The sequence below is a fragment of the Octopus bimaculoides genome, chromosome 20, assembly GCF_046866305.1.
Source record: "Octopus bimaculoides isolate indiv1 chromosome 20, ASM4686630v1, whole genome shotgun sequence".
NCBI lineage: Eukaryota > Metazoa > Mollusca > Cephalopoda > Octopoda > Octopodidae > Octopus > Octopus bimaculoides.
In genome coordinates, this window is record NC_142947.1 from 18,336,664 (window position 1) to 18,350,070 (window position 13,407).

Genomic DNA, 13,407 nt, shown 5'->3' on the forward strand with positions numbered 1-13,407 from the left:
GCAAGAGAAATTAGGTATAAAAGGCATCAGTTGTAGTGTGCAAGAGAGAAGACTGCACTGGTATGGTCATGTGATGCATATGGATGGTGACAGCTGCATAAAGAAGTGCATATCTCTAAACGTGGAGAGAACCTATGGAAGAGGAAGACGTGAGATGAAGTGATGAGAAATGATCTTCAGATGTTGAGCCTCACAGAGGAGGTGAGAAAGGATCGAAACATTTGGTGATATTCTGTGCTTGAGAAAACCCACCCAGCAAAGTAAAATACATATACCCTTGGCTACACCTGATAAAAACTGATAGAGAAGGGTCCTTAGTCTTTACAGACACCCTCTCTTTTACTGTTTGGCTTGATAAAATAGACCAGGCCATGCTATAAAGTGGTTGTTAACAAGAAAGGTATCCAGCTGTAAAAAGCATACCAGAAACTAAATGTGAAATATGACAAACAACAATAAAGATAGGGGATTTTCTTAGTCGCTGTGCATATGTGACAGATGATGAATGGCTATAAGACACTGTGACAAATATCCAAGCCTTGCTAGCCTAGAAAAACTGACACAAAACAACAATATATATGTTAGCAGTTTTTAAACAATAGTTTGGGAAGTAGCAATTTTAGCAATTGTCAAATGTTCTGGTTTTTTAGAAAGTCTTGAACAATTGACCAACGGTTTTAATAATTAGAAAATATATGTATGTATGTATTATTGTTATAATAATAATAATTATTATTATTATCAGTAGTAACAATAATAGGTTAGAGAGTAGTGGTAATTGTAAGGTGATGGTGGTGGTAGAAGTTGTTACATGTTGCCAGCTGCTGTGATCATTAAAATTATTCTAGTCGAAAGGAATAATAGTTTACTAGTAGTGGATGTCCCATTGTTTTAAGTCCAGAATAAGTAATATATTGCAGCTTCTCATATTTGAGCATGGTGACATTGTTCTTCAGACAGTTTTTCTTTTTCTTGCTGTTGTTGGCACTCCGTCGCTTTTGACGTCGAGGGTTCCAGTTGATCCGATCAACGGAACAGCCTGCTCATGAAATTCACGTGCAAGTGGCTGAGCACTCCACAGACACGTGTACCCTTAACGTAGTTCTCGGGGATATTCAGTGTGACACAGTGTGACAAGGCTGACCCTTTGAATTACAGGTACAACAGAAACAGGAAGTAAGAGGGAGAGAAAGTTGTGGTGGAAGAGTACAGCAGGGTTCGCCACAATCCCCTGCCGGAGCTTCATGGAGCTTTAAGTGTTTTCGCTCAATAAACACTCACAACGCCCGGTCTGGGAATGGAAACCGCGATCCTATGACCGCGAGTCCGCTGCCCTAACCACTGGGCCATTGCGCCTCCTTTTTTCTTGCAATTCTATGTCAAAGCACATATCATGATACAGTTTCTACTTTGGCATTCTGAAAGTCTCTTGAAAAGTTCACGGTGTCCTTCAGCATCTGCCTACCAAAGTTATGGCCTTTGTCTTTGAGATAGCATGCATATTTTCATATTCTGCCACTGTGTTGCAGTTTGCTTGTCTTTCTGCAATCACATGTTCTTCAGACACCACAAATTGGTCGATCTTAAAATGAGTTTCTTAAAAATTCAGTTATTTTTCTGAATTGATGGAATAGAAAAGACTGAGGTGGACAAATAGTACCTGTGAGTCTAAATTGCTGGTGCATTAAGTGAGAGAGAAATTGAGGTAAAAACTGTGATGGACAGACATACAGATAGACAGATAAACAAACAGACAGACGGATAAACAAATAGACAGACAGACAAACAAATAGACAGACAGACAGATAAATAAATAGACAGACAGGCAGATAAACAAATAGACAGATAGATAGATAGATAGATAGATAGATAGATAAATAGATGGATAGATAGATAGACAGACAGACAGACAGACAGACCGATAAACAAATAGACAGACACAGATAAACAAATAGACAGACAGACAGATAAACAAATAGACAGATAGATAGACGAACATACAGACAGATAAACAAATAGACAGACAGATAGATAGATAGACAGACAGACAGACAGACAGGTAAACAAATAGACAGACAGGTAAACAGATAGACAGACAGGTAGACGGACAAACAGGTAAATAGATATAGACAGACAGATGTTACCAGTGCTGTAGTCATTAGAATTTGAACTCAGAACATAAAGACAGATGAAATGCCACGAAGCATTTTGCCCAGCATGCTGACAGTTCTGCCAGATCACTACCTTATTAATAATTATAATAATAACTAGCTGACTCTGTGCTGTCAAAAATGACAGCTAATTGTAGTATTTTATGTGTATAAATATGGTACAGAGTTGAAACGCTGTTTGATTTTTCTTTTCAATGTTGAATGTTCACCATCCCACTTTCATTGCACACACACACAAAAACATTCACATGACTCCCTTTTACGTACACACACATATACTCACGCAGAGTTGAAACGCTGGTTGATTCTTTTTTTTTTTTTTTTCACTGTAGGACTTCCATCATCTCACTACCAAGTTTGCCATCACCCGTTCCTTCCTTATTTATCTATCAACCCTTCCTTTCTCATTCATATGCTGTGACAGAGAAAAACACAAGAGTATTATAGTAGATTCTTATAGCTGTTTAGGTAATTTTGTATGTACCAGTTAGTGAATTTGTTACCTGTCTCCATCCAATTGAATAAATTTTCACTTCATAACTTGCATCTGTACCATCTCCATGCTTGAAATATTCTTCCTATCTTAGTCATTACAGTCACTCTCTTTCTATTTCTATTACAGTGTTTGACATGATGCCTCACATCAATGCCAGTCTGGGTGCAATTCTACCCATGATGGGTATGGCTAAACAAGACAATATGAGATGGGTTTTCTGTAATGGTCAGTTTTCATTCATGGTGCTTTTACTTCTTTTTTCTGTTCCTTTTTTTTTTTTTAATTTTAAAATTCCTAATAATTTTCAATTCATATTTTGTTGTGTCTGGGGAGAGTCATTCTCTTTTAGTGCCTTATTCATTAAACACACTCACCGGAAAAGTTTCCATTCATTTACTTATTTATTTTTCTAAAATTTTCATTGCGTCTTGCAACCTTTCACTGCTCCTCCTCCCGTCCTCGTATCTACCTCCCGTCTGCTGCCACGTTGTGCCGCTGCCCAAAACCGGCCCTCTTGCTTCAACCCGCACTGGTGCCCATCCTATTGCAGTGGACCATCGTGCGGTACTCTTGCAACCTTTTCAACAACTATTAGTTGTTGAAAAGGTTGCAAGACACAATGAAAATTTTAGGAAAAGTAAATAAGTAAATGAGTGGAAATTTTATCGGTGAATGTGTTAAATAATAAGGCACTAAAAGAGAATGCCTCTCCCCAGACACAACAAAATATGCTTCAACACCTGAACTCACATAAAGAATCGTGCAAACCAAGTCCGAAAACGAAGTATTGAGGGTTGCAGTTGCATACATCTGAGTACAGAAAGTGTTGTTGTACTGTTTAAAAAATGAGTGCTTTATACTTTTTGTGCTCTGCTCTGCTGTATCCATGAAAAGACACCTATCAATGACTCAGTTAAATAGGAAGTATGTCTCATGTATAGGCTCATATTTCAAGTTAAACTGAGAATATTGTTACTGTGTATTTTTTTTTTTATCTGGTATGTCTGATGTGTGTGTGTGTGTGTGTGTGTGTGTTGTCAGTTAACTAATAATCTGATGCCTGTCTGTTGTATATCTCTTCTGTTTGTTGTCTGTCTGTTGTATTTTTGTTGTGCATTTGAGATATTTTGTCCTTGTCTGTTTGGTGTTGCTGAGCCAATGCTGACTTGTTTGACAGCAAATGTTTTAATGTTTCTCTTATTCTTGACTTTCTTCTCTCCTCCTTACCTTCCTTTTTTTGTCTGTCTGTCTCTCTCTCTGAGCATATTTGTCTTTATGTTGACAAGGGGAGGGAAAGTGTTTATGGTAGTCATGTTCAATTAATAAATTGTGTTGGACTCATGATTGTATGATTGTGGTTTCAATCCCTGGACCGGATGATATGTTGTGTTCTTAAGCAAAACACTTCACTTCACATTCTTCTAGTCCACTCAATTGTAGAAATGAGTACCACTAGTGGAGGCACATCACTTAGTGGTTAGGGTGTTGGATTCACAACCGTAAAATTGTGGTTTTGATCACTGGATCAGGTGATCTAGCCTGTTCTTGAGCAAAAACACTTCATTTCACGTTGCTCCAGTCCACTCAGATGTAGAAATGAGTTTAGCCTGGAGAGGGACAGGCTCCACCAGGCTCCACCAGGCTTTCTCACCCTAGATACACTGCATAGCTGCAGTGTCCCAACATCTCCCAAGGAGTTAAGGGACTTTTCCTGTCTGTGTGTGTATTGAATAAATGTTTGTCATGCATTGTCTATCATTTGATCGTGTCTATCTGTTATCAATCTGTTATGTGTCTGTAGTCCTTTGTGTATCTATTGCCCATTGGGGACTAAAGAATCTTTTGCTGTTGGAGACTAGAAGATGTTCTGGTCCTAAAGGGAAGGGCTAGTCTTTGGGATGCAGTTCTAACTATGCTAAGGATGTGCTTTCACCAGGAGAGATCCTCAGTGATAGTGAGGCCTAAGACTTGGAGCAACTCTGAGGCCTTTAGCTGAGTGCCACTCATGTTCAGAGGGGATGCAGTGTAATGATGTTTTGATATGAGTAGTGTCTTTGTTGTTAAAAGAGATAAGGTTGGTAGTCTACTGTCTAACTGTAGAGTATCTGCTGTGTACCTAACAACAATCTGTTATCTGTCACTTGTCTATCTATGTTTTTGGTGTGCCTACTGTCCTTTTTGTATCTGTTATGCTTGTTGTCAATCTCCATGTGGTCAGCTGTGTATCTGTTATTTATTTGTTAATTTGCTGATAATCTGGTGTATCTGTTATGTATCTCTCTCCATTTGCCAGTTATTTACAACCTTTTAATTCCTTGTTTTTTGGTTCCAGTTTTACAACACTTCAGTGAAGCAATTCTAGAGTACATTGCTAACATTGAGAAAGCCCCTGATCCTACAGTCTCCAAAGTGATGTTTTCCAGAGAAATATCAGCTGCTTATGACATACTTTTCAATGTTTGGCTGCAGTCTAAAGAAGCAAAGGTTAGTAAGTGATAGGTTATTGTTTTTAAGTCTGTAACGAATCATAATGATCTTCTTTCATTTGATCAATTAAATGTAATACAATTGATTTGTGTGTGCATGTGTGTTTGTGTAGCATGTATGTATATAACACACACACATACACATATATGTATATATAAATATACATATACATGTATATATTCATATATGTATATATATATACATATACATGTATATGTATATATATATATATATATATATATATATATATATATATACTCTTTTACTTGTTTCGGTCATTTCACTGTGGCCATGCTGGAGCACCACCTTTAGCCGAGCAAATCGACCCCAGGACTTATTCTTTGTAAGCCTAGTACTTATTCTATCGGTCTCTTTTGCCGAACCACTAAGTTACGGGGACGTAAACACACCAGCATCGGTTGTCAAGCAATGTTGGAGGACAAACACAGACACACAAACACACATACATATATATATATATATATATATATATATATACACATATATACGACGGGCTTCTTTCAGTTTCCGTCTCCCAAATCCACTCACAAGGCTTTGGTCGGCCCGAGGCTATAGTAGACGACACTTGCCAAAGGTGCCACACAGTGGGATTGAACCCGGAACCATGTGTTTGGTAAGCAAGCTACTTATCACACAGCCACTCCTGCGCCTATATGTATATATATATATATATATATATATATATATATATATATATATATATAATCATCATCATTTAATATCCTTTGTCCATGCTGGCATGGGTATGGATTGGATTACCTATGTTCAATCCACCGCAGGACAAAGGCTTCAACATGTTCTCTCCAATACACAATGACTTCAGATCATATTGGTTTGGTACGCTTACTCTGCCACACTGGTTTGACATCGCTTGGCAGAGGAGTGCAGTTTTTTAATACTCTTACTCAGGATTAATTAAGTCAATTACTTTGTTATTTGATACATATATGAGTTGGCACTCCATCGCTTACGATGTCGAGGATTCCAGTTGATCCAATCAACGGAACAGCCTGCTCGTGAAATTAACGTGCAAGTGGCTGAGCACTCCACAGACACATGTACCCTTAACGTAATTCTCGGCGATATTCAGCGTGACACAGTGTGACAAGGCTGACCCTTTGAATCACAGGCACAACAAAAACAGGAAGTAAGAATCGAAACCGCGAGCCTATGACCGCGAGTCTGCTGCCCTAACCACTGGGCCATTGCGCCTCCACCGATTGAAATATATATATTCAGATTAAATCAAATGAGTATCATCATATTTACTTTCAAACAACAAACTACATACTCACACACTCACATTTTAATATCATGTTTGATTCTATTTTTTTTAGCTGCGACTAGCTGTGATAGAAGCAATCGGACCAATGACCCATATCATGAACCGGAACGACTTGGAAGAGCAGCTTCCAAAACTTATTCATGGAATTCTTGGACTCTACAAGAAACATCAAGTATCTTTTCACATCACCCAGGTTTGGTTGAAATAATTTTTTATCTTATTCATAAGTATTTATTTATTTATTATAATTCTTTTTATATTTACCCCTTATGTTATGAAATTATTTCCCCAATCACTCAAATGTGCTGTGAATGGAGTTTAAAGTATAGACACAGGCATGGCTGCATGGTTAAGAAGTTCAGCCACATAGTTTTGGATTCAGTCCCACTGTGTGACACCTTGGGCAAGTGTCTTCTTCTACAGTCCTTAGCAGACTAAAGCTTTATGAGAAGCTGAATAAAATGTGATGTATATATGTACATATCTGCATGTGGTGTTGGTCTCTTTTTGTCTTGACATCATCTGAAAATTATATTAAAAAAAATGAACATCACTGTCATATAAATGGTGTCCCTCACTTCCAGCCATCTGTGAAAACATGTCCAACCCTGATGAAATACGACATTCTGAGCTCAAATTCTGTTGACGTTGACTTTGCGTTTTGTCATTTCAGTTTTGATAAAATGAGTACCAGTTGAGCACTGCTTGATGTAATCGACTCACCCCCTCTTCTAAACTTACTGGCCTTGTGCCAAAATTTCAAATCAATATTAGCTTTAACTGTTCCTTCTTATGATACTGACATTTTGGTTTAACCGTCTGTTAAAAGTTGTTGATTTTTCCTGCTGTTATTCTGGTTTAAATAGCTGTTAAAAGTACTGGTTTTAACTATTTCTTCTTACATTTCTTTTTTTAATTTACTTGAAGATGTGAAGATGTAAAATGTGGTTTCCTTAACCTTTCAGGCCTTCCTGAACTGATATAGTTATGTTATGACCCCAGTGCTCAATTGGTATTTATTTTATTGAACCCGCTTGCACCATATTCCTAGTTATAATCCTATGGTATTTTTCAACAGATTTTTACTATCTATATTTAGGGTCCTGAAGATCATTGAATAAAATTAGCATGGCATGTGTGAGGTGTCAACCATCTCAACCAATGAAAATGGTCTCTACCTACATACCTCTACTAATTTACATATTTCTGTCTTTCTACTCTTTCAGGCCCTCTGTATGGTGCTGGACGCTGGTTGTTCAGAAGGAAGCATGATTATGGAACCATATCTAGAAAACCTCTACAATGCTCTTTTCCCACAAGTGAGTCGTTGTTTTTTTTCATCATATTTTTCAGTTCTTTGGTGAAATATCAATAATAAAGCAATTACACTGTGTAACATGGTTTTTGTCCTTGGGTAGCAACTGTTATTGCCCATTTGCTTACCCCTAGAAAGTATGAAAATGTTTAATATTTCCTTCAAACTTGCTTTTGTTACATTTATTCAAACCCCAAAAAATCCCTCTCAGCACAGAGCTATGATGCTCCCCCAGTACTCCAGCTCATGATTGGGGATGCACATATTGTTGGCCACTAAAGGACCTGTTCAAGTGGTTAAGGTGAAACAATTGACAAGCAAATCTGTGGTACTGAGCAGAATATTTGCTATAACGATATTTATGCTTCAGCAATTCAGCGCTGAATCAGTCTGAAATGTAATGGGAAATACATCAGTTTCAAAATATTGATGTCCAGGTCATAATAGCAAAGTTTGAAGGGAATAGTAGTCATTTCTTTTGATTCCTAGATAGAAGCAAATAGGAAATAACACTTACTGACCAGAGACAAAACAAAAATTAAAATTTTGCAGCACAATGTTATCAGATCAGGTCAGGTATGGGGGCATACGCTGTTGCAGTGCATCACTGCATCCACCATTTGTCAGTATTCTCTACTCTTGGTGGATGACTACTTTGCACCACCCAGGCAACAACTCTTATACCTTTTCTGTCCACCAGGCAGTCAAGGTACTTCCCCAAAGGAGAGAACTTGATGGGTCTGTTTAGGTAGTCATTACTGGTGAGGGTTTTATGAGGTCAGAGGCAAATCCTACTTCAATCTCTTTTAGTCACCTTTTATAACATGCAGAGAATACATTGGATCTATTCTTTGGCATACCATTCCCCATACAACATAAAGCAATTATAATCAATTAAAATGCTTAATGATAATCTATTAGAATATTTTATGATAGATAAGTAAGCTATTAAAATTTTCAATGATACACAATTAAAATTTTTAATGACATTCAATTAAACATTTTAATGATAATTAATGTATTTAATGATAAATAATAAAGGGATTTGATGATATGCTTTGATAATATTTAATAAATCATTATGAAAATATTAATGATTAGCTATAAAACTAGTGATTTTTTTCTTCTAATTGGTCTAGTGCCATGTAAAGGTCACATAGTATCTGTAAATTGGTTGGTGTTGGAAAGAAGATTCAGTAGAAACCTTGCCAAGCAAACACTGGAGTCCAGTGCAGCCTTCTGGCTAGTTATTTGATGAGTCGAGAGGAAGGGATTGATTCTCTGGTCCTTGCAGGCCTTCTGAGACTGGTTAGATTGATGTCATTAATGTTCTGTTTAAACTGCTGCTGGCCAACACCTGCTGGGAGAAGATCCCAGAGGGCTGATGTTCCAGAGACAAAGGATTGGGCTTAATGGTTAATATGAGGTGCAATCCATGCCAGCATGAAATACATGATAATGTTTATCATTAAATATCAATTCGGTATTATTCATTATTCTAAGGCAATTGTTTTGAATATTTAGATTTAGGTTCAAACCACACTCAAAAATGTGTTTCAATTTGCTTGTGAGTTAGTGTTTCTCATTAGACCATCCTCGTAGGTATGTTCACCACATTCCTCACACAACTAAAATTCACAGCCCAAATTCCATTATTTGTCCTCAGCCAAATCCTCTGCTCATAGCTGTGCTGCCACAGTTTAACCCTTTAGCATTTAAACAGGCTATATCCAGTCAAAATATTCTACCTGTTTTATGTTCGAACCGACCAGCTCCAGCCTTTCTCACCTACCTTACAATGTCATTCTAAAAATAAACAATCACGTCCTCAAAATTTCAAGACTACAAGATAATGCATGGTTAATTCAGAAAAGTGTGACCAAACAAGCATTATGCTTGCTGATATAACCTGAAGGCTAAAGAACACAATTTAAAATGCTTGAAGAAAATCAACAATTTCTAGAAGCTAGATGGCTTTTACGCAACACCATAACTTCTGCAAGACAATCATTTAAACTACAAAGGATCCCTTTTTTAGAAGTAGTAGTAGTAGTAGTAGTAGTAGTAGTAGTAGTAGTAGTAGTAATAGTAGTAATAGTAGTAGTAGTAGTAGTAATAGTAGTAGTAGTAGTAGTAGTAGTAGTAATTGTTGGTGGTGTTGTTATAGTTCAAAGTAAATTATCTTGTTTCCAGATTACAGCCCCACTGGATTATGATAATCCCATGAGCATAAAAAACTACAATGAAGTTTTGAGATGTTTCACAGTGATATGTAAGTTGATTCATACTGTTTCTTCATAACCCCCCCCCCCCTCCACCACCACCACCACTGTGACCATTAGTACTATAACTACCATCCCTCTCTCTCTGTCATCACTAACCTCTGGTCGCTAGTACAACTGTCATCATTGTTGGCAACACCAACACATCAATGCCACCATCGTCACAATAACGACTTCCACTGTGACTAGTAGTACCATCACCACCACTACCACTGTGATCTCTAGTACTGTGACCACTAGTACTGTCACCACCACCACTACCACCACCACCACCACCACCACCATTATCACTATCACTATTACCATTACTTTGATTACTGTTATTGTGACTACTAGTATTATCACTGCAATCACCAATGCCACTTCTGCCATCACCATCACCATCACCATTATCACCACTATCACCACTACTACTGCTGCTGCTTCTTACACTACTCTTACTATCATTACAACCACTAACACCACCACTCATCTTCAACACTCTCATTGTTGCTACCACCACCATAAGGCCATCAAAATTCATCATTTCACCTCAACATCATCATTTAGCTCCATCCCTTTCTTTATCTCACACAATGTATTTATCATTCTCTCTTCATTTTCACTCTCTCCTTACCCATTTCTCTCTACTCCCTTCATATCTTTCTCTCTCTCTCTCTCTCTCTCTCTCTCTCTCTCTCTCTATATATATATATATATATATATATATATATATATATATATATATATATATATATATGTAAGAAAATAGAGATAATTAAATTAATATTATTTGTCCTCAATTAATTACAAAAATAGATTACATTTCTGACAGCTGTTTCGATTAAATATTTTAGAAATTAATTAGTATAATTAAAAGCATTATAAAGTTGAATCTCATCAGAGGTAGAAAAAGATATACCATTACATTTTCATATTTTTGTGTGTTGAATGTAAGGAGCATATCTGCGAACTGATTAATGTTTTATAGAAAGAACATGGTATAACCCTTACAGGGAGGGCAGGGGTGGGGAAAAACGGTGGCATATTTAGAGAAGTTATAAAAATGAAATAAAGAATAAAATATGGTAATAAAGCAAATATCTATATAAAGTATATTTAAGTATCAAATAAAAGGAATTGTGAATGTAATTATTAGAATTTAAGTAATATAATATATTATGGGTAGTTGTTAAAAATATAAAATGAGTAATATATTAATTAATGTTTTATTCATTACCGTATTAGTTTAGTATTCTTTTCTATCTTCATTGAACCCTATTTGAAATTAAGTATACTTTTAAGCGTGAGATAATACATAATATTTTAACTCTAATATATATACTCTTAAGTCCTTATAAATGCTTTAGGTTCTTATATATTTTTTATATATATAAATTTTACATAAATTTTAGCACGTTTTTTATCCATAATTATTTTTATTTATTATACACCTGCTTGTAAACACATGTTTATATTTGTGTAATAATCGAATTCTTATTTGCCAATTTACTTCTATATCCTCTATTATTTTATTATATTCTTGTATTTTTGTCGTATCTTTATACATATAAATGCTGTATTGTATTTATATTATATATGCACTCAAAAAATATATATTTTTACCTATTATATTACCCTTTTATACTTATTTTATTTACATATTTATACACCTTAATTACTTAAATACTTATTAACTATTTTAAATATATTTACCTTATTTTTTCTTCATAATCAGTTATAGGTTAATTAAAAGATTAATTAATATATTGCTTATACTTTATACTTTTGATAACTACTCATAATAAATATATTATGTTATTTAAATTCTTATAATTACATTCACAATTAATTTTATTTGATACTTAAATACACTTTATATAGATATTTGCTTTATTACTATATTTTATTCTTTATTTCATTTTTATAATAACTTCTCTAAACACACTACCTTCTGCACCATCAGCCCTGTAAGGTTTATACCATATTCTTTCTATAAAATATTAATTTCTAAAGTTTTTAATCAGAACAGCTGTCAGAGATGTCTATTTTTGTAATTAATAAATAATTATTAATTTAATTATCTCTATTTTCTTATTTTCTTAAATATATATATAGACCCCAGTTTATCTAATTACCTTACAGTTGAATATCAAATATAATATTCAAATACTTATAATAGGTGATAAACCAGTAAATTCATTGGATTTTATTATCTCTTAAAGATGTATTGAACCTTTAATTGAACTTTTATATATATATATGTATATATATGTATATATGTATATCTATAAAAATGTATGTATATGTATATTTCTTTTAACAATGTCCATCAATTATTTCAGCTCACTCATTCTCATCTAAACTTATGGCAATTTTACTCCAAAAACTCGAGAGCAATAATGAGAAAACTCGGATTGGGATATTGTCCATCCTGAAGCATCTCATTAACGCTGGGGGTAAGTAAGACTGTCTTTGCAATCTTTTGTAGTCCCTTCCTCCTTTTAGCCTTATTTATAATGGTAACTTGCCTTTGCAAGAGTTTACTTTACCAATATTGAATTTTAATCGAACAAATCAACCCCAGTACTTATTATTATTATTTTTTTAAACCTGGTACTTATTCTCTCAGTTACTTTTGCCAAACAACTAAGTTATGGGTATGTTAATACACCAATACTGGCTGTCAAGTAGAGGCGGGAGACAAACACAGACATGAAGACATATACACACACACACACACATGACAGGCTTTGTTCAGTTTCCGTTTATCAAATCCACTCAAGGCTTTAGTTGGCCCAAGTCTACAGTAGAAGACACTTGCCAAAGTTGCCACACAGTGGTACTGAATTCAGAACCATGTGGTTGGTAGGCAAACTTCTTAACACAAAGCCACACCTTATAAATTTTTACCTTTCCTCATGAATCCCCTACTTCTATTATGCTCCCTATTTAATCTGTTCTTATCTTCCAGGTTCCAGTATGGATGAAATGCAAGAATTATTGCTGTCTGGTCTCAAAATCTTGCTCTCTGAATCAAACAACAAGGTAGGTGTTTCTTTGTTCAGAATTGCCACTACAATGTAGTGGTGGTAGTGGTAGTAGTAGTAGTAGTAGTGGTGGTGGTGGTGGTGGTGGTGGTGGTGGTGGTGGTGGTAATGGTAATGGTAGTGGTAGTGGTGGTAGTGGTGGCGGTTGTTGAGCTCTAGGTCAGATGTATGAACTGAGATGTGACTCCTATCTTTTATTCAAACACATTGTACCAAGGACTGCATTATTATTCAACATGTTCCTTCTTTTAAGACTTGTGTGTGATTTGAGGGAGACTTGGCTACTATTTCTTGCATGTTGAGCGACTATGAACAAGCTCT

At 35.5% G+C, this 13,407-nt stretch overlaps 1 protein-coding gene across 2 annotated transcripts in view; it reads left to right on the top strand.

Moving 5' to 3' along the window:
* Positions 1–13,407, top strand: part of LOC106878368 (maestro heat-like repeat-containing protein family member 1) — a 97,173-nt gene that overhangs the window by 20,354 nt on the left and 63,412 nt on the right. For both annotated transcript variants that reach the window (XM_089338162.1, XM_089338164.1), the window contains exons 5-11: positions 2,794–2,892; positions 5,000–5,151; positions 6,513–6,653; positions 7,687–7,779; positions 9,969–10,047; positions 12,382–12,495; positions 13,011–13,084. In XM_089338162.1, coding sequence (XP_089194288.1) covers positions 2,794–2,892; positions 5,000–5,151; positions 6,513–6,653; positions 7,687–7,779; positions 9,969–10,047; positions 12,382–12,495; positions 13,011–13,084 — 752 coding nt within the window. The remainder of the gene's footprint in view (positions 1–2,793; positions 2,893–4,999; positions 5,152–6,512; positions 6,654–7,686; positions 7,780–9,968; positions 10,048–12,381; positions 12,496–13,010; positions 13,085–13,407) is intronic.